This window comes from Brassica oleracea, chromosome C4 (genome assembly GCF_000695525.1).
Source record: "Brassica oleracea var. oleracea cultivar TO1000 chromosome C4, BOL, whole genome shotgun sequence".
Taxonomy (NCBI): domain Eukaryota; kingdom Viridiplantae; phylum Streptophyta; class Magnoliopsida; order Brassicales; family Brassicaceae; genus Brassica; species Brassica oleracea.
The window spans coordinates 48,552,346-48,572,518 of NC_027751.1; the positions used below are offsets into that span (position 1 = coordinate 48,552,346).

Below are 20,173 nucleotides of genomic sequence, written 5' to 3' on the forward strand. Positions count from 1 at the left end.
TTTTTTTTTTTTGGGTTGGGACCAGAAATGGATTCCAGAAGCTGGAGAAGATCAAAGATGCCAGTAGGCAGAGCAGGCAGCTGGAAGAACTCACTGACAAAATGCGTGACTGCAAGAGCCTTATTAAAGATTTCGATAGGGAAGTCAAAAGCTTGGAAAGTGGAAATGACGCCAGCACTAACCGGATGTTGAACGATAGACGACAGTCTATGGTACCCTTTTTATTTTTACCTTCACTTTGTTTGAATTTTCAATTATTTTTCCGAGTTTTATAATTGTCAAGTGATGTTTTTTGTGTGCAGGTTAAGGAACTGAACTCATATGTTGCTCTTAAGAAGAAGTAGGTGGACACCTTTTTGCTTATTCATGTTCAACAAATAATATCTGCAATTACATTTTTTCTTTGTTTTGTGGTGATTTGATGATTAACGAGGGATGATTTGATTGTGCTCAGATACTCATCCAATCTAGCGAGCAATAATAAGCGAGTAGATCTTTTCGATGGTCCTGCTGAAGACCACATGGAAGAGAATGTCTTATTAGCTTCAAGTAACGCTCTTTTTAACTCCATCTTTCTTTCTTTCAAGGATCTTGCAGCATAACAACAAACACAACAATTATTTTTGATATGTTTCTTAGCACATTCCTAGAGTATATTTAATGGGAGCTTAATCATTTTCAGATATGACCAATCAAGAACTTGTGAATAAAGGGAACTCCATGATGGATGACACTGATCAAGCCATTGAAAGAGGGAAAAAGGTCACTACTACTTTTACATATTATCTCTATATGTCATTGTGCCTCGCCTGTTTGCCATAGCAAAGGAAAAATCTCACTTCCTTTTTTTTTAACAACAGATTGTTCAAGAGACTATAAATGTGGGAACAGATACTTCAGCAGCTCTCAAGGCTCAGGTTTGTATGAATCTCAGTTTTTCTTTACAATATTCCTGGTTGTTAAAACCTAAGGATAGTTTACCTTTTAATTGTTCAGACCGACCAAATGAGTAGAGTTGTCAATGAACTCGATTCTATTCATTTCTCACTCAAGAAAGCGTCCAAGCTGGTCAAGGAAATTGGTAGGCAGGTCAGTCCCCAAGCTCTTCTTATTTCTTCTTTATACAATTCAAATATATCTGCAGCGTCCTCTTGTGTCTTCTTTTGTTCTTACTTTCTGCTCTTCTTCTTCTTCTTCTTCTTCTTCTCTCAGGTTGCCACAGACAAATGTATTATGGCGTTTCTTTTCCTTATTGTCATTGGTGTCATAGCAATCATCATCGTCAAGGTACACCTCTCAACTCCTTTCTTCTTCACACTTGCATACTTGTTGTCTTTTCATATTCTTCTATGCTTCTATCGATATCATACTTGTAACTTCGTCTTCTCTTTTGGATTAGATTGTGAACCCAAACAACAAAGACATCCGGGACATACCGGGCCTAGCTCCACCAGCCATGAACAGACGTTTACTCTGGAACCATTACTGAAGACATGTTTCTCATTTCAATGCATTCATTGTTGCTGTAGATGAAACCGCCTCACTTAACCAGTTTTCATTCCCATGGCTCCTGTCTGCTGCGCGTTTGAGAAGTCGCAGAAATCAAATTCCTTTTCATTACAGTCCCAAGATTCAGAAACCATTTTTTTTTTGTCTATGTGCTTGTATAACGAAGACTCTTCTTTGTTATATCATATGTGTCTGTCTTTTTTTAAATGTCGTCTCTGTTTCATGTTATGGTAATAATTTAATCGTTCCTCTGTTTATGTTGAAACTCAGTATGTATCATATTCGATAACTTGTACGACTAGATGACTCCCATGATTTGTGTCTGTGGAAAGTGTATTTGGTTCCTTCCAAGAGCCAAGAGAAGCAAAGGTGTTGAATTAAAAAATGACATGGGTATATGTGTGTGTGTGCTTCTGTGTTTATAAACAAAATGACAAGGGTTTATTTCATACATTTCAATCATTCTCCCTGTGTTTCTTCTTTAAGAGCTATGGACTACAATATATTAACATTTAGCAAGGACATACAAATTTAAGCAGTTTAAAAAGTACACTGACCTTAACTTATACCATCTTATCTTCTGTGGCTCTTGGCTACAAATATTGTTACACATTTTATAGGTTGTTCAGTCTCGAACGAACTCTAGAGTTTTCTTTCTTGTTATGGATTGGGCCATATCATCCGAAGACATTGCACCCGCCTATTGGATCCAACACTCAATCATCATCGACATAGAATTATCCACTCTTCTTTAGCTCCCTTTCCAAGCAACCTCTTACATGGTTGGCACAAGCGAAGCTCATGCATCTTCAACAATTAAAGCTACTCCCTACTGGATTTTTTAGACTTTTCACACATATAAAAAAATAATTAATGCAGCAATACATATTTTGATTTGTGTGTAAAAAATCAGTTTCCTATAATTTTAAACCAATAGTTTTAAAAACCTTTTTTGAATTTAACAATTTGTTCTTTTAACTTAATAAATATGCGTTGGAAACCTAAAAAAATCTAGCTTTGTGAAATTTTTTTTTCTAAAACATTCAATTGATGGAGTATATTTATTTTGTGCATTTACACGGGTATTTGTCGTAAAAATGATGAGATGCATGTATTTTTTTATGAAAGGTTTTGATATATAGAGATTAGTTAGTTGACAACAATCTAGCTAAGGCTCTGATTAATACAATATCATGGGATTTTGTGTTTATTAATTTGTTTTTTGAACGGGGTCGTGCCTGACTATAGGCTGATCAAACACATGCTTGGAGTCCTGACGTGTATAAGTATTTTAAGGGCCAATTTTTTAACAAAGTGTGGTTAGTTTTACTGGTATTTGTCCAATTCTTTCCTACAAAGGGTTGGAGGTTGAATTTTAAATTAGATTTTTTTAACTACTGATTTCGGAAAGAAACAAAAAAATTAAAGGTAGAAAGCGTTGAGCTCCACGGTTTAAAACAAAACAAAAAAAAAAAGAAACAAAATGTACAAGGGTTGATTAACTACCTCTCGTAATGAGGTAAATGCAAAAATGGCTCGTTGAGTTAACAACCTCTCGTTACCGTTAAGACTCCTACAAATTAAAACGCGCGAGAGATGATTTAAAAAGGTTATTTCGGTCATTTCACAATTCCCACATGTCACGCAACGTTCTCTATTTATAAACCCATCGATTTCTTCCGCAACTCTCCAAAACATAAATAAAATAAAATCACTCTTCCTCTTCTCATTAGATTCAAAAAGTTTTCAAATCTCCGGAACTTTATTTCTGGAGAATAAATAGTTTCCTCCTCACAATGGCGTCAGAGAATCTGAATGATAAGGTTGCTGTCTTCAAGAAGCTAAAATCAAAATCTGATAATAAGGTATCACATATTCTTTGATCCGATTAAAATCTGGTGCTTGGTCAATTTTTTCTCACCCAAAATAACACCATTTAATATTTGTTTCGTCCTAAACTGTCACTCCATCATATTTATATTTGGCGCTTTTTTTTTTTATCTTTGCAGATTTGTTTCGACTGCAATGCAAAGAGCCCAACATGGGCTTCCGTTACTTACGGGATTTTTCTATGCATTGATTGCTCTGCTGTTCATCGCAGTCTTGGCGTCCACATCAGCTTCGTCAGGTCATTCATTTGTAACAATGTTCTTAGGCTGTGTGTCATGTGTTTCTTTTGATTTATTCTAGACTTGTATTGAAAATGTAGATCTTCCATCTTTCTTTAGGTCTACAAATTTAGACTCATGGAGCCCTGAGCAGTTGAAGATGATGGTGTACGGAGGAAACAGCAGGGCGCATGTCTTCTTCAAGCAGCACGGTTGGAGCGGAGAAGGTAAAGCCGACGCTAAGTATACATCCAGAGCTGCTGAGTCTTACAAACAGACTCTTGCAAGAGAAGTTGCCAAAAGCAACGCCGAGGAACTTCTTGATTCGCCTCCTTCTCCTGATTCGACGACGACGACGCAAGTGCCCAATGGGCTCTCCACCATCAAAACCACTGAAGAAGCTTCTAAAGAGAGTAATAATAATAATACTAAGGTTCCCGTCTCACCGAGAGTCTCTAAGTCCGTTAAGAAACCTCTTGGTGCTAAGAAGACAGGAAAAACAGGAGGGCTTGGTGCCCGGAAGCTAACTACTAAGGTCAGTAACGTGCTTGACACTCCATAGATTATCTTGTGTGTTTGAGAACTTACATAAGGTTTTTTTTTTTTGTTGGGAAAATTGTAGTCGAGCGAGACACTTTATGATCAAAAGCCTGAGGAATCTGTTGTTGTACAAGCGGCTTACTCATCAGCTAACAGTTCACCATCGGCTAAGTCAGCTAGGTCATCGTTTTCCTCTCGTTTTGATTACGCGGACGGTGTTCAAACAAGAGAGCAATACATGAGCAATGGACCTCAAGTGTTTGGTCATGTAGCTCCACCGAAATCAACAGGCTTCTTTGAGGAGTTTGAGATGAACGGAGGAGGCGGGTTTCAGAAGAAACCAATCACAAGTTCCTCAAGAGTACAACGCTCCTTCTTCCCTCTTTTTTTTAATAAAATAAATTTTATAAAAACAACCCAAAACGGGAATAACAGTTTCGATTACAAACCGACTCGAACAAAATTACTCAGTTTAAAAAAAGAGGAAAATTCTTCCCTCTTATGTCATTAGTCTTAGTTAAACTGTTTGTACTTACCTTCTCTAGCATTTATACCACAGATTCAAGAGACAGATGAAGCGCGGAAGAAGTTTTCAAACGCGAAATCAATCTCCTCTGCTCAGTACTTCGGTAATGAGAATAATTCCATGGACCTTGAGGCCAAGAGTTCATTAAAGAAGTTCCATGTACGTCTCCTCATTTGCCTTAGATAAACACTCATCAGTACTAGTTGTAACAATCTCATTTTAAAAACAGGGTTCAACAGCAATCTCTAGTGCTGAGCTGTTTGGAGATGATGATGGAGATTTTCCTCTGGATCTCTCCGCTGGTGATCTTATCAACCGCCTCTCTCTCCAGGTCTAGCCTCACTTCTCTATCCTTTTAAGTTCAGGCTTATTTTGTAAGTATCAAGTAATGAAACCATATTGTTTTATATTGTGTCAGGCTCAGCAAGACATGTCGTCGTTGAAAAACATGGCAGAGGAGACGAAGAAGAAGCTCAGCTCTGTTGCTTCCAGCTTATGGGTCTGAAAGGTTTATGTTTTAATTATCTTAAGACCCAATCCAGTGCACATTCATTTTCTTTTTCTTATACCCTTTACCATTTCCAAGTCATTTGATTCTATTCTTGTACTAGGGGGGAAATTATAACGTAAACTATGTTTTGTTTTGTTTTATTGAAAATATCAATATTTTGTACAAATGAGATTATGTTTTTGTAAAATTGTCATTAAATAAAAATATGTGGTGTACATGAACAAAAGTCTTATGAGATTGATGAAACTAAACGTGTTTGACGTTTTTTCTTGGATGTATTATACTTTATTCGGAAATGATTCTTTATTATTCATGTCCAGCACTAATTATAAGCTCCAACTAACATGTCCTTGACCTCTTACAAGGAGTTTATGTCAGCCTTGCCACGCACTAGAATCTTTACCACGGCTCGTGTCACTTTTAAGCTTAAGTACTGACCATCAGTTTAAGTTGTAAAACTTGTTGAAAATGAAGAAACCATGATGTACAAACTCAATATGTTAGATTACTCTTAACTAGTAGACCATATATTTTGCTAAATTCTAAGAAAAGTATGAACGTTACGTCACTAAGTGAACAAGAAGATTTTCAACGTGAACGAATGTAGAGCCATGAAGATATTTCGAAATAAGATAAGATATGAAACATTTAACATTACGTTGTTTAAGAAGGAATAACTCACAACAGCAATAAAAAATTCTTGTTAGCTTTTCAAAGGAAAAGAGGAACAAATCTCTAACATAAAATGAGAAATCATGAGCGATAATACATTTAAATGTTTTCAACAATTAAATTTTTAATAACAAACAAACAAAACATGCTAATGTGTCTCTTGCATATTGATAGTAGGGATCTTTTTGTTAAAGAAATAGAAATCTAGGGTTAAACTTTAAGCTGTAAGATAAAAATAGAATCACCAACAAAACTTCTTTTTGTCCACCAAACGATTAAACACTAAAAATAAGCAAACTCCGACCCAAAAGGCTACATTTGTTTCTATTATCTATCTTTATTTACAACCAAAAAAAAATCTTGTCAACCAAGCAACCAGAACCCTAGAAGAAACATCACCAAAAGGTTGTCATTTAGAATTTTCCCCTTTTCTTATCAATACACAAGCAAATCAAAAACCAGAAGATAACACCTTTCGAAAATCTCATTGTCGATTCTATAACGGCAAGAAACAAAAATATGAGCCTAAACTGCCTTGCCTGCCACATCCTGCAAAGATCAAACTCGGACATAGATTCAAACATTACTGAAAACTTCGTAATTCCAGGATATAAAAAGATGGGAAGGAAAAGACCAACTTTGCCCGTAGTGAGACGGGTCAAAACGGGACATCGCAGGCTACATAGTGCGGAGGCCATTGTCTGTGGGGATCTTGACGAGCCGAAGCTGGTCAGAAGCAGTGGGATCAGAAGGGATTGGAGCTTTGAGGATCTAAAGAAACAAAGAGATCAGATAAGAATTGTAGAGACAATAAAGGAATAAGACAGATATCATTTCCTACGTTTCTTCTAATTAATGTTCTTCTTGTTGTTAACTTGTTCTATTCCTTTCAAATTATAAGGACAATCCGCAAAACGTAAGATTTTGAAAATTGATGTTCTGTTCTCATCCATGATCAAAAGTATATGTTTTAGCGCAAACACTCGTACGGTAAATACTAAACATATGTTTCTGTAAGGCTTTTGTACACGTTTAGCTTCTTCCTCAATTTCAACACCATAAAGGGTCAATGAAATTCTAAAAGCTAAAACACAGTAGCTTTCTCCTCAAAGTTTCAATACCATAGATTGATTTTTTGCAGACCAAAACATTGCCAATCAGCAACAGAAAATAAATACAGATTATTAGCGTAAATGTGTAGATGTATTATATAGTACGACAAAGATAATCTATATCATCAAATGGGGTGGTGGCGCAGTTGGCTAGCGCGTAGGTCTCATAGCTATTGAGTGATCCTGAGGTCGAGAGTTCGAGCCTCTCTCACCCCAATTTCATTTTAGTGTCAGCGTTCAGTCAATCATGTTGTGTTAACTGTTCAAATAGAGAAAGTTATGCTAATCTTTTTCCTGTGAAACTCATTTAAAGGGGGATAAAGTTTTCTCTCAGCAAAAAGCTATAAAGCTGTTTTCTGTTTCGTTATTATTTTTATTTTAAAATAATTTCTATTTATAAACCAGAGCATTAATTTAATCAATCAAAACGGTCAATTTCCGTTGCAATAAAGACTGGTATGCAATTATGCATTACTCTCATTTTTGTTTGTAAATGCATCATACATTGTTGTCATATCTGGGATTGGACAAATATTGGTAACTTTTGATTCGATTTGTTATTTGTTTCTGTTCGATTTTAAAAATTCGGATATCAATAATTTTACGAAGCAAATCAAATATTAATATACAACATTCATTAAAAGAAGTAAATCAATCCTATTATTTTTAGAAACGAATATCCGATCTTTTATATGTGTGTATATATATATATATATATATATTATTTGAATAATATATTTTATATAAGTTTTACAATTTTTTATTGATTAAAATTATTATTAGTTATTAGAATTTAAAATTAAATAATATGTTTCTAATAAATATTATTTGGGTTATTTATTTATTTTTTAATTTTATTTTATTTGTACGAATCGAATCAGATATTCGATTAAAAATATATAAAAAATTGGCTATCCAAAACATCGAATAGTTAAGGATCAAATTGGACCAGATGATAGTCAGACAAAACGAATCGGATCAAGAATACTTTCAATTTGATCCGTGTCCACCCCTAGTTATACCCTAAGAATAAATTTTAATGAACAGAAAAAGAATTAAAATTTTGAAAATAAAACTACAATAACTGCAAAACCTGATATGGTTTCCTCATAATTTACCTTCTTAAATAGGAATCGAATATTAATTTCATGAAACGAATATATACTTTCTAGATTAGGAGAATGCTCTATTTGAATGTAAAAACAACCTTTCTACTTTCGATTTCTCCGTTTGACTTTTTTTTTTAAAGCCAATTAAAACACACACACACACACACACATCGGGACGATCTGGACACGTCAGTGCAGACAGAACACGAATTAAAAAATAAATAAGACACGACCAAGTGGAAATCTCAAAATTTTCAATCTCATTTCTTCTTCGTTGACAGAAATTAGGGTTCATTTGAATTATCCTTCTATCCCTCTCTGCTCTGAAGATCTGATTGAAATCAGGCTCCGACCTCTAGTGGGTCTCCTCGGATCCGAATACTAAGGTGAAAGACCTGAACTTTTTTGCTCGTTATCACTTTTCTCTTGGGCAGAGCATTGATAGAGTATCAGAATTGTAGTTCTTTGGAAGTGTTATGCTTTAGTGTCTGCCAAAGGTTTGGACTTTAGCTGATTAAAGATCATTATCCGATCATATTTGGTTTTCTGTTGGATGTTTTGTGGATTGGTAGTGAGGTTTTAAGATGGATAGGCCTCGACAAACTGATCATTTGGGTGTGAATAAGACTGGGAAGAACATCAGAAAGAGTCCCATCCACCAACCCAACTTCGCTGCAAATGCTAATGCCACGGTCCATGCCCCTGCAAGGCCTCAAGCGCAGCCTCAGGTTTACAGCGTTAGCAAGAACGACTTTAGAAGCGTTGTTCAGCAGCTTACTGGCTCTCCTTCGCGTGAAAGCGTTCCTCGCCCTCCTCCTCAGAACAATAACTCACCGAGGCCTCAGAATACTAGGTTGCAAAGGGTTAGACCGGCACCTTTAACGGAGATCAACCGTCCTTCGCTTCCTCTCCCTAACATGCCTTTACAGCATCGTCCTCACAGCTTCGTCCAACCGCCTGTCCCACAAGGCACACAACAACCAGTGATGGGTCATGGGGACCAGTCTTGGTCTAATACAGCTGAGTCTCCCATCTCAGGGTATATGCGTTATCTTCAAAGTTCACTTGGAGATCCAGGTCCCAGTGGTAACCATATTCAGCCAGGTCATGAACAAAGACCATATATACCAGCTCAGTCTCAGCCTCCGCCTTCGCCTCAAACTCAGCCACAGCCACTACAGTCTAGTCAATATCAACCACCACCAGGGTTAGTTCCTAGCCCCGTGCCGCGGAATCTTCCTTTCCCTCAGTTCAATGGTCCTGTACCTGGCACGCCCACTCTTCCCTCTCCAAGGTTCAATCAGATGTACGGTGGCTTTCCTTCACCTCGGTATGACGGTGGTTTTCCTTCTCCTTGGTATAACAGTTTTGGACCATTACCCTCTCCTACGGGTTACCCGAACATGTTCTCTCCTAGATCACCTTACCCACTGCTATCACCGGGAGTTCAGTATCCACAACCACTTAACCCGAACTTCTCGTTTTCACAGCTAGCTCAACCAGGAAGTCACGGACCCGGTGCAGGTGCAGGTGCAGGTCCTTCTCAGCCACCTCCATCTCCAGGGCTCATGTTCCCGCCGTCTCCATCAGGGTTCTTCCCAATCCCAAGTCCAAGATGGGGTGGTGGTTACTAGGTGCTCTCTCTCTTCAGGCTCTTGTCCGGTTGATTGAGTTACGTAAATCACTTCATGTTTTTCTCATCTCTCCCTAGGTTAGTGGTCTGTACTATGAAAGGAGCTTAATCTTCAGAGGCTACAGTAGAATAGACACAGCAGCTGCATAGATGTGTAGATCGCTAAAAGGTGATCTTGTAGAGATTTTGTTCTTTTTATAGGTAAATGCTTTACTTGAGAACCTTGGGATGATGATGGTTACTTCTTTTATTTTGTACACACTCTTGGACAAAAGTCAGTTTATATGATTTTGGGAATTTTTAAAGCAAGTTATCTCTGTGTTTTCACTCTAAAAATCATTATTAATGAACTTTCATTCTTCAGAAGAATACTTGATGTTAATGACAAAATAAAATGAGTTAGAATCAATTAAAAAATATTTGGATATAACATTTTTAACTCCACTCGACAATACTCAGCATTTTCTATTTTCTAAGTAGATGAAGAAACAGACGATTGATAAATAATACTAAGAGGTACTATTGAATAAGCTTCGCGCGATCGAACAGAAACAACATAATCCATAATACCATCATCACCATGATCACAATTTACATTATTCGTATAGAGTGGAGCAAATAACAAACACCAAGAAAGGCAATACGAACGAAGTTCAAAAGGGAAAGGAGATGTTTAGCAAAAGACTCTTGAGTACTGAAGGTCTCTTAACGCATGTTATCTCTCCGTCGAACATTTCTGGTTTTGTCATTGTACCTCGGTTTATCAGAGCTTCTTTGAGTCGTTAACTCCAGTATCTTCCTCTGTCTCTCTGGTGGTCGCGGAACTACTTCTCCATTCACAAACAACTCAGCTGCAATTTCAAAAAACATTCACCAAAAGATTTGATTAGCTATTGGCTAGAGAAGCACTTAACAAGTTCAATCATTCATACACATGAACAATGTTTTGCGTGAAAAATAAAAGAAATAATCTTTCGATGAGCTTACCTCCGTAGTCTTTGTACTCTGGATCAACATAGGAATCCGGAAGCACGAAAAGAACACCAGGAATCCCTGAAAACTCACAAGAAGCAAGACACATCAATTACACAATCATCTCGCTTCCAAGTTTTGTCGGAAATGAGACATACCTTCGAGTTTATTTGATGTCTCCTCATCGATCTCACAACCAAACCCAAAATACCTCTCGCACGAGACATTATAGATCTTCCTCTTAGCTTCTTCCTCGCTAATAAACCAAACCAAACCAAAACAAAACTCACAATGCATTAGTTACTTGTAGTGAATTCTAACGAAACAAAGGATTGTAAGAAGATGGGCAGAAGCAAAATCTTACCTTCCGACAATTTTGGCAAGTGTCTGAACATAGCAATCGATCATCTGCTGTCTACTCGCGTTTTCGCCGCCGGGCTTCTCCATGACGATTAGCCAATGCTCGTAGTCGCAGCCGGGAAACAGCGGCGCCATCTCCGTAGGTGCTCTGTCGCTGAAATTGGATCCGGATTTGAGCGGGGAATACGATCCACCGGACCTATCCATCCGGGTCCGGATCGTCGTCAAACGGGTCGAATCAGGGATGAATCCCAGGCTTGGAACAGCGCCGGTGAAGATCGACGGGAGATGAGGTTAGAGCGAGAAGGAGCGGCGGCTCTGGAGGTGGAGAAGAAACGATTTGCGACGCGCGAGGCGGTGGAGCGGGAGAGGAGCTTCGCCATTGAGACCGGTGACTTCTCAGTGATGGTGGAGACTAGGGTTTAAGGGAGGGGATACAACATTGTGGGCCTGAAGTTTTTATTAATGGGCCTTATCATCTCTACATATAAGGCTCATTTAAACGAGACAAATATCAAAGTTAATGTATATACAGTATTCGTTTTATGATTTTGCTGTGATCGTTTTGTTTTGTTATTTGGTTACTAATCATGTTCAATGTTTAATAATTAAACAAAATTTCATTAAGAAAGCAAAAATATTTTAGATGGCTTTTTATTATTTATGTTTTAAAAAGTTGATATAAATTGGTTGGTACATACACATATATAAAACTCATCAATAGCTACATCTGCCGCCTGGTCCTCCATAAGAGAAACACATTCCATTAGATCCGATATAACCTAAATATGTAACCCTAAAGCATTCAAAGTAATCAGCGTAAAGTCTTAGCTTTTTTTCTTCAATATAAGCTCTTTTGTAGTTAGAGTCTATAATGAAGACATTTTTAAAGTGCGCCGTCTTTAGAAAATCTGCAACTGGAAAATATCCATTTCCCATCGGAGGGCTTATCTCAGCGGTGGACATAAATGTATTTCCTCCATATATCACCTGAGAAGCTCCTTTGTTTAACTCTGTAAACCGTTCCTTGGGCCAGTAACCAATTACTTCATTATCTAGTTTAAGTCCCCAGTTTCCTGTGGAGATATCCTATTATATATGAAGCGATAACAAACTATTTCAAAAAGCATCACAAAAGTCAAAACAATTGTACAATAGTATGATATAATCTATTCACCCTAAAAATATATAAAAATTAATTTAAAAGTCTATTTAACATCCTATACGAAACGAAGAGAAACTGACCTGAAATATGTGCAGTGTAAAATAAAAGCTTGTTTTTCCATAGACAGATATCCCGAAAACTGATTTCCAATTATGAGATTTCGACTTAAAACAACAAAACCAGGACATTGTGTGTTGTAGCACCCAGTTTTACCATAGCCATCTCCCTAAAATGGAAAAAGAAATACATTTGTAATACTATTTGGTCCGTGAATAAAATAGCAAAGACAATCATGACAGAAAAAAAAAAGCCGACCAAAAAAAAAAAATAGTAAAGACAATCCGGTCATAGTCATCTTGGACTATCTAGGTGTTGATATTTTAATTCTATGTAGGCTAATTATTATTGTCGACAAAAAAAAATGTAGGCTAATTATTATTCATATATGAATAGCAATAACTATAATTTACTCACAGTCCAATATATTGTAAACCGTGTGACACTGTCACCGTACAATCTTGCATGCACCTAAAAGGTAAACATATAATTAGATATGCATGGAAATTTTAAAAATATAAATTTTATTGAAAACATATTTCTTATTTCCAGCTTATTTTCATTAATTATTTTATGAAATATAAAAATAATAAGTTTACTTACCGCCCAACCAGCTTGTATACTATTAAGTTGACCTAAGTATCCATTTTCTAACCAGATTTGACCTTTACTATATTGGTTATCTTGCAAATTTAAAGAATGAACACTTATTTCAGCCTCGGCTCCTCGATAGATACTTCCATCTAACATACTGGTCTCCATTGTTGCAAACTGTTAGAAACATATGTAAGTCATAAAATAAATATATTATTAGAATGTCTTAAATGAGAATTTGTTAGAAGGAAAAAAACGTAAATGAGACTTGTGTAACTCTTTACAAAAGCAAATAAGAAGTGGAAAATATACATGTTGACCCAAATGATCGGATGTGTTCAAATGAAAGCTCTCGGATCCATTTCGTTGTCTTAATATTGGAACCGTTCCCTTTGGACAATGCTCTTTCTTTTCATAGTTGTCGCTTTTTTCATGATCCTCATATGAGCTGAATGTTTCCTATATATAGTATCCCAGAAAAAAACAAAAGAAAAATAAGATTCTTAACATTTGATATTTCTAAAAGGCCTATAAATCAAATTATTTTCAACAAAATTTTAAAACTTCTTTGTATGAAGGCGGATCCAGACTCTTAGATCTGAATAGTAAAACTTTCGTATTCTATCTTTAACTGGAACAAGTTTCGTATCTCAATCTCACATATATGTACCATGCATAATTTACTATCCCACCTGAATCTTGTGATTTTTCAACAATGGATGTTGGAAAGCCGGTTGTTTGTATATTTCAACACAATCAAAATCCTGCAAAACACAATTAAAGAGAAATTATTAAAAAAAATTTTGGTCATCAGAAATTATTAAATTAAAAAAATGAAATTGATGATAGAACAAACAAAAAGTTGGATTCTCACATTAATACTTCCTTCTGCACCTTGAGTAACAGCAGATAAACACATAGACATAACGCTAGGCGTAATGCCATTGATAAATTTTCCTTATTTGATCTCAAATTATATCTACGTTACTTTTCAGTGTATATATAAGCCAACTGAGGTCAACATTAAAACACTTTAGTCATTCTTACCAAAAATTGATATGCGTTTTTTTGGTCAATATCTTTAGTTACCAAATGAATAGTAAAGAATAAAACCAATTTTGCTTATTTGTTAACTATTCATCCAGAAATAGTCAACTCACCTAAATTGGTGAATAAATAAGATATGTATTGTAATTTTAAATAAAATTATTTTAGCGAATTAACTAAAACAATATATATTGGCTATTATATCATACTATTATTTAAAAACACGCTTAAGTGAAAACATTATAATTTGATTGGATCACTATTTCACAATGGTGACTCAGATAATTTCACAATAGTTATATGACTTTAATCATTATGCATCTCTAAACTTGCTGACATGACATGTGATTAAACAAAAGCTTTGATTTAAAAATAAATAAATAAACGTCAACTAAATCTAACTCACTTTCATAGACAACTCAATATATTAGTCAATACTATAAAATAGTCAAATCACTATACTATTATTATATACAATCTTATCGCTACTTTTATAACATTATTAACAAGCAATTTTGTACTAAAATATGATTTTATACAATTTTATCATATTATAAAGTATTATCATATGATTAATCATATTATAAATTGTATATACAATATATATATACATATATTAGATTCATAAGTTATAGTTTTAGAAATTTTAGTCAATGTATTATATTAAGATATGATATTTGTAAAAAAAACTTTATATGATTATTTTGTTAATTCAAAAGCATGTATTTAATATTTAAATATCTATAGTTGTCAATCAAAGGTTGTTGCAATTTAATCCCTATATTTATTTTCCTTATTATCAATATTTAATATTTGAATCTCTATAGTGGATTTGTCTTATCAAAAATCAGTTGCAATCAATTGACGAGATATCTTCTCTCTTAAAATTATGCATTTAAAATTTAAATATTTAAATTGAAACTTGTCAACAAAAATTCTGGTGAAATCTATATACGAAATATTCTCATTTAGCTTTATCAACAAGATATTCCAAAAATAATATTACATTATAAGCATAAATTTTTTTGAGAATTTATTAGAAAATATTCTACTTATTAGCTTATCATGCAAGCTAAATCATTGAGAAACGTTAACCAATTCACAGTAGAAGAAACGAAGTAATTGAATTTTCTATTCTGAACTTTTTATGTTGATATTTTTTTTTATTATTTTAGAACATTAAGCTTTTATATATATACATATTTCACGAGAGCTGATTTTTCTTTTGGTTTATATGCAGATGCTCTGTTATAACGATTCCTCCGCTGAAGATATATATGATTTGATCGTACATTTCAATAACATCTTTTGTTCCTCAATCTGGTAAATAGTTGTGTCACTCTCAACATAAACTAAGTTTTTTTATGCTCTGAAATGTTTGTTGCTTTTGATTTAGCTTTATACTAGAGCTGGATCCGCGCAACCGCGCGGATGTTTATTTTAATTTTCTTTGTGTTGTACTTATATGTTTTTCAACATGATATACTATATACTTCATTTGTTTCATAATAAGTGTCATTCTAACATTTTTTCTTGTTACACAAAAGTATCACTTTACAATTCCAATGCAAATTATACTTACTTTCAGCTGAAAATTAATTGCAAACTGCATTGATTTTATAAATAATGTTATTTATCTCAAATATTATTGGTCAGAGAGGTGCAATTAATAACAACTTACATATATTTCAGCAACCTTCTTAATATGTGTGAAAAATGTCATTGTGACACTTATTCAGAAACGGAGGGAGTATAAATTATAATACAAATTTATATATTGTCATTATATATAAATGAAAACAATTTATTTTCTATATTTACTAATATTAATATTCATCTGTAACTGTCAATTGTATAATAAAATTTACTCAATTAAAAAATGTCATATAAACAACTATGAGTTTGTATTTTTTTAAAAAATTAATATAAAATTATATTTTAAATTTAAAATAAGCACAAAACAAAATAATAAGAAAAACTAATTCTGAATTCTCACAATAATTTTTTTTTCTGTTATCATTCTCTTCATTTTCTTTAAACAACATAGTGAAAGTTCATTAAAAATACAAATTTGTAGTTTATTTAATTTATGTATATCAAAAGTTTAATTATTTTATTAAAAATGCAATCAGTTTTTCTAGATTTTTATTAGGTCAACAATATCGTATCGTGGGTTAATAACGATTTTTTTTTTGTTGGTTTTTATCATGATTTTCATGAATAATTTTTTCATTAAATCAAAACCAGATTATATTCGGGCACCAGCTTTACCGAGGATTGGAACAGATATGAAAACATTAATTTTTACCTATCACACTATTACACAAAAACAAAAGAACTACAAACTGAAAGATGTAAACCTTCCAAAACACGATAGTAAATACAAGTGAAAATCATTCATTCATGAAAGAAATATACTACAATATTCTATAAAAAAAAATTGACATCTTCTTCTCAGATGAGAATGTAAATGTTTATAACTATAGAACTAAACGTTTGTTAGCATATATGTTGGTTAACATCCGATTTTTAGTTATATGATCTAACGTTTATAACTTTTATTTGCAAGGTGATTAGATACATACTTTCTGTAAAAAGACTTACATGGACAGTTTAGCAAACATAGTTCCCATTGGAGAATGGGAAATATGTCGAGAGTATGACTACATGTGGAAGTATATACAGTAGAACCTCTACAAATTAATAATATTAGGATTTTGAAAATTTATTAATTTATAGATATATTAACTTTCAAAAATTTCTTTATTTAGATTTCTTATTTTAAGATATATTTATTTCAAGATAAGAAAAATATTCGATTTTAGTGTATAGACATTAATTGTTATTTTTTGAAATTTGATATTTATAGTAATTTTATTATATTATTTGGTGTATATAATATAAATTGCATAAAACTTAAATGACGTTTTAGATATAATATTACTAATTCTCATCAAAAATATATTAAGTGTTAGGACAATATAAAGATAATTTCATTGTGAATATAAAATAAATAATACAATAATAGGTTATTACTTATATAAAAATATGTATACATATAAATTATTAATTTATAATTTTAATGGGACCATATATTTACGTAGAAATTTATAAAAAAAATATTATCTTATTATTTTATCGATTTGTGTCAAATTTTGAACTGGTCCAAGATGAGACCAGTAAGATTTATTAATGTATAGAGTTTATTAATTTATAGAAGTTCTACCGCATAGTGGAGATTTGAAATCCTAGAGTAGAGAGTATCTATTTAACCACCTTTGCAAGGCATATCACGATTGCTTTAATATATAGAATATTCTGACTATTTTGTTTTTTTTTTTGACAAAATAGGAAAGCTTAAGATTTTACAGTTGTTTTTTCGAATATTCTGTCCCTTGATTTATTCCTTAGCTGATTTGAATATGATATATAAAATTGTTTGTTCCCCAATTCAAGGGAAAAAAATTATAAACAAATTATCTGATTTAGGAGTTATTGTTGGTTTTTTTTTTTAACCGTAAGAAAATATTATTCATTTGAATAATTCTTACATAGACTTGTAATGTATACCCAGACAACTCCATTACAGTCTAGGGTATAGGATCTGGTCTACACATAATAAATTTGCCTATCGGTGTAGCTATGAGAGCTCAAGTGCTCGAATAAACGGAAGAATGGAATCAGGATCAGATGATGAACAGAAAGACGCCGAAAGGTCCGAACAAATGGTGTGAACAAGAGATGGAGACACCTCTTTGATCCATTTCATATGTTTGATTCCAACCTCAACCTCTTTCGCATCAGCCACACATTTCAACAACACTACATGTGCACTTGTGTGTTCCAAATGTTCTCTCTCGCGCAGCAGCTGAGACGCCTCACCAAAATGGCCTACACGCATAATACACCAAACGAATCAATCACAAACTTGACTTGCAAGGCAACTAAACGTAACATAGATGACACATATACTTGTTCTCTCACCGTTGCTGCATAGATTTAAAACAAACGTGATCAATACCCTTCTCGCAACTATTTGATCCCTCTCCATACACTTTCTGAAGACTTCCAAAGCATCCTCAAGTTTTGTATCCTTGCATAGGCCTTCGATGAGAGACGTATAAATTGTTTCATCTAGTTCTATCCCTTTCTCAAGCATCTTCCGAAACAGCCTCAAAGACTTATCTACCTCGCCTTCCTCCGACAATTTCTTGAAAAGTACATTATACGTCGTCAGATTCATTCTGCATCCCTCTACGAACATCTCATCCCACAGCTTCTTTGCTGGCCGGATCATTTCCGCTTTGCAACAAGCTTCGATGAGAGCGTTATAGAGTGAAACGTCTGGATCAAGCCTTTTCTTCTTCATCTCGTGCAGAGCACTGTACCCTTCTCTGACTCTCCCTGCCTTGCACAAGAACGATATCATCAGACTGTAACTTTCAGGCTCTGAAAAACATCCTCTGCTTGATAAAACCTCATAAGCCTTTATCAGAAGGTCCCCCTTCTCGTGCCTGCAAAGATTCTTGCTCAGAGTCCGAATCGCAGGCAGTTTCCCTGTGTTTATCACCATGTAATTCAAGAATCCAACAGCAGAATCTGGATCAACCGCAGAGACTGATTCAATCAACGCGTCTAGGACATCATTATCAATGGAGAAGTTTCCACTCACAATCACCTCAGCCACTTACTTAGCCTCAATCAAACGTTTAGCAGAGACCAAACCCAAGATAAAATCTCTGTAATCACTACTCCTCGGTGCTACTCCGAGCTTTCTCTTCTTCTTTAAGACAACCTGTCTCTCGTACAGATTCCCAGTCGCTACAAACGCTTCAGCTATGATTCTATACGCCATAAAATCCGGTTTGCAATCAATGTTTCTCAGCTCTTCCAAAATGTAAAAATCATAACATTTACAAAGACCATGGAGAATCAAAAGCACGACAATGGATCCATTGATGTTAAAGTTACTCTTTTTAAGCTCACCCACAAGTCTCAATAGCTGATCCGTATCGAAACTCTTACAGAAGCTTCCTATATAAACACCAAAGCCAAGTGTATTGAGAGAAACACCTCTCTCACGCATTTTAACGAACAGCTTCTGGGCATAATCAGGATACCCATCAGACGTTAACGCAGCCAAGAGACGGTTGCACACATCGTGATGAATCTCCCGACCCGTCGAAAGAGCTTCTTCCAAAACCCAAAACGCGCTCTGAGCTTTCTTACCCAACAGAAGCGCGTCGATGAGGGAGCCAGGAGGATTCTATGGGTTTTGACCTGTTTGAAGAGAGCGTCCATGGCGGAGAACTGTCTAGAGAGCGAGAGGGTTTTGGAGATGGAGTCGTGGGAGTAACCGGGCTGCTGGGCGGCCCAGTTGAAGAACCCGAGTGCTAAGGAGGAACGGGTCGATGACTACTTTTTTTAACCTTGCGTATGATGCATGTTAATTCAGCTAATGGTGAGGAATAATATATTGTGGACTACTTTTTTTGAAGATGCGACGATGATTAAAATATAAACTCTTGCGGTGTTGATTAAAGACATTTCTCTTTTTGCTTTTAAAGTTACTACATCTTTTAATATATTTTAATTTGTTACATTTATCATTTTTATTTGTATGTGAATTTTGTATATTAAATTATATATAACTAATTTCTAAATTTGATTTTTTTTTTATATTTTTAGTTTGAAGTAAGTATTTTCATTATATGTAACACAATTAACTAATAAAATATGAAGAATCAAGTTCGAGATTTTAGAGTTATGTAAAAAAGATATAATTATGTATAGAACATAAATTATCTTAGTTTAAAAGATCGTAATCTCATCTCGAATAAATTCACGGAAAGAAAAATATTCCAATAACCTACTTAAAATATAAAACCCCATTTTAAAAAAAACGTACTTAATAATATTTTTTTACGTGTAATAGTTGAAAACTGACAATTGAATATCGATTTAGAATATTATTCTAATATATCTAATGGTAAAATATTAATTGTAATAAACAAATTTTAAATTTTGTAATATTACATGAATTAGAAGTCTTTAAAATCTAAAATCTATTTTATTAACATAATATATTTTTTATTCATTTATTATTTTGACATTACAAATATTGCTTTAGTTTTATTTGTATATTCATTTTTTAATAATTTAGTTTCTTTTTAAGTAATTTTAAAATTATCAATAATATAATATATTTAAAATTATTTATTTAAATATATCCAAATATGATGTCTCATTTTTATGTGT

At 34.0% G+C, this 20,173-nt stretch overlaps 5 protein-coding genes, 1 non-coding gene and 2 pseudogenes across 6 annotated transcripts in view; 5 read left to right on the top strand and 3 right to left on the bottom strand.

The window, feature by feature from the left end:
- LOC106337427 (novel plant SNARE 11) overlaps positions 1-1,853 on the top strand; it is a 2,410-nt gene extending 557 nt beyond the window's left edge. Inside the window, exons 2-9 of the mRNA XM_013776531.1 lie at positions 26-212; positions 303-340; positions 455-549; positions 683-762; positions 861-917; positions 997-1,089; positions 1,213-1,287; positions 1,400-1,853. Of these exons, the coding sequence (XP_013631985.1) occupies positions 26-212; positions 303-340; positions 455-549; positions 683-762; positions 861-917; positions 997-1,089; positions 1,213-1,287; positions 1,400-1,489 (715 nt within the window). The 3' untranslated portion in view covers positions 1,490-1,853. The remainder of the gene's footprint in view (positions 1-25; positions 213-302; positions 341-454; positions 550-682; positions 763-860; positions 918-996; positions 1,090-1,212; positions 1,288-1,399) is intronic.
- Positions 1,854-3,210: 1,357 nt separating this feature from the next.
- LOC106340736 (ADP-ribosylation factor GTPase-activating protein AGD10) lies at positions 3,211-5,393 on the top strand. Its single transcript, XM_013779582.1, has 7 exons — positions 3,211-3,374; positions 3,519-3,637; positions 3,738-4,152; positions 4,240-4,518; positions 4,717-4,842; positions 4,913-5,014; positions 5,102-5,393. Exons 1-7 carry the CDS (start codon positions 3,306-3,308, stop codon positions 5,186-5,188), a joined length of 1,197 nt encoding a protein of 398 aa, XP_013635036.1. The 5' UTR covers positions 3,211-3,305; the 3' UTR covers positions 5,189-5,393.
- An 838-nt stretch (positions 5,394-6,231) lies between these two features.
- On the top strand, positions 6,232-6,814 carry LOC106341471. Its single transcript, XM_013780240.1, has one exon. The coding sequence runs from the start codon at positions 6,386-6,388 to the stop codon at positions 6,686-6,688; it is 303 nt and encodes a 100-aa protein (XP_013635694.1). The 5' UTR covers positions 6,232-6,385; the 3' UTR covers positions 6,689-6,814.
- A 295-nt stretch (positions 6,815-7,109) lies between these two features.
- Positions 7,110-7,194, top strand: TRNAM-CAU. The gene is given in 2 exon segments: positions 7,110-7,147; positions 7,159-7,194. It is a non-coding gene; the product is annotated as a tRNA-Met (tRNA).
- A 1,151-nt stretch (positions 7,195-8,345) lies between these two features.
- LOC106337553 (protein HAIKU1-like) lies at positions 8,346-10,033 on the top strand. The gene is made up of 2 exons (XM_013776661.1): positions 8,346-8,473; positions 8,660-10,033. Exon 2 carries the CDS (start codon positions 8,672-8,674, stop codon positions 9,719-9,721), a length of 1,050 nt encoding a protein of 349 aa, XP_013632115.1. The 5' UTR covers positions 8,346-8,473; positions 8,660-8,671; the 3' UTR covers positions 9,722-10,033.
- Positions 10,034-10,263: 230 nt separating this feature from the next.
- On the bottom strand, positions 10,264-11,474 carry LOC106339544 (multiple organellar RNA editing factor 6, mitochondrial). The gene is given in 5 exon segments (XM_013778371.1): positions 10,264-10,571; positions 10,708-10,773; positions 10,851-10,948; positions 11,057-11,306; positions 11,309-11,474. Coding segments are annotated over 5 exon segments (687 nt in total). The 5' UTR covers positions 11,436-11,474; the 3' UTR covers positions 10,264-10,425.
- Positions 11,475-11,769: 295 nt separating this feature from the next.
- Positions 11,770-13,813, bottom strand: LOC106339111 (annotated as a pseudogene).
- A 3,622-nt stretch (positions 13,814-17,435) lies between these two features.
- Positions 17,436-19,462, bottom strand: LOC106339112 (annotated as a pseudogene).
- Positions 19,463-20,173: the final 711 nt, after the last annotated feature.

Bases quoted from the DNA above. Each gene is read 5' to 3' on its own strand.
- LOC106340736 (XM_013779582.1), top strand. From the start codon at position 3,306: ATGGCGTCAGAGAATCTGAATGATAAGGTTGCTGTCTTCAAGAAGCTA. The intron at 4,843-4,912 runs GTACGTCTCCTC...TTTTAAAAACAG, and splicing joins GTTCATTAAAGAAGTTCCAT to GGTTCAACAGCAATCTCTAG. The intron at 5,015-5,101 runs GTCTAGCCTCAC...ATATTGTGTCAG, and splicing joins TCAACCGCCTCTCTCTCCAG to GCTCAGCAAGACATGTCGTC.
- LOC106337553 (XM_013776661.1), top strand. From the start codon at position 8,672: ATGGATAGGCCTCGACAAACTGATCATTTGGGTGTGAATAAGACTGGG.
- LOC106341471 (XM_013780240.1), top strand. From the start codon at position 6,386: ATGAGCCTAAACTGCCTTGCCTGCCACATCCTGCAAAGATCAAACTCG.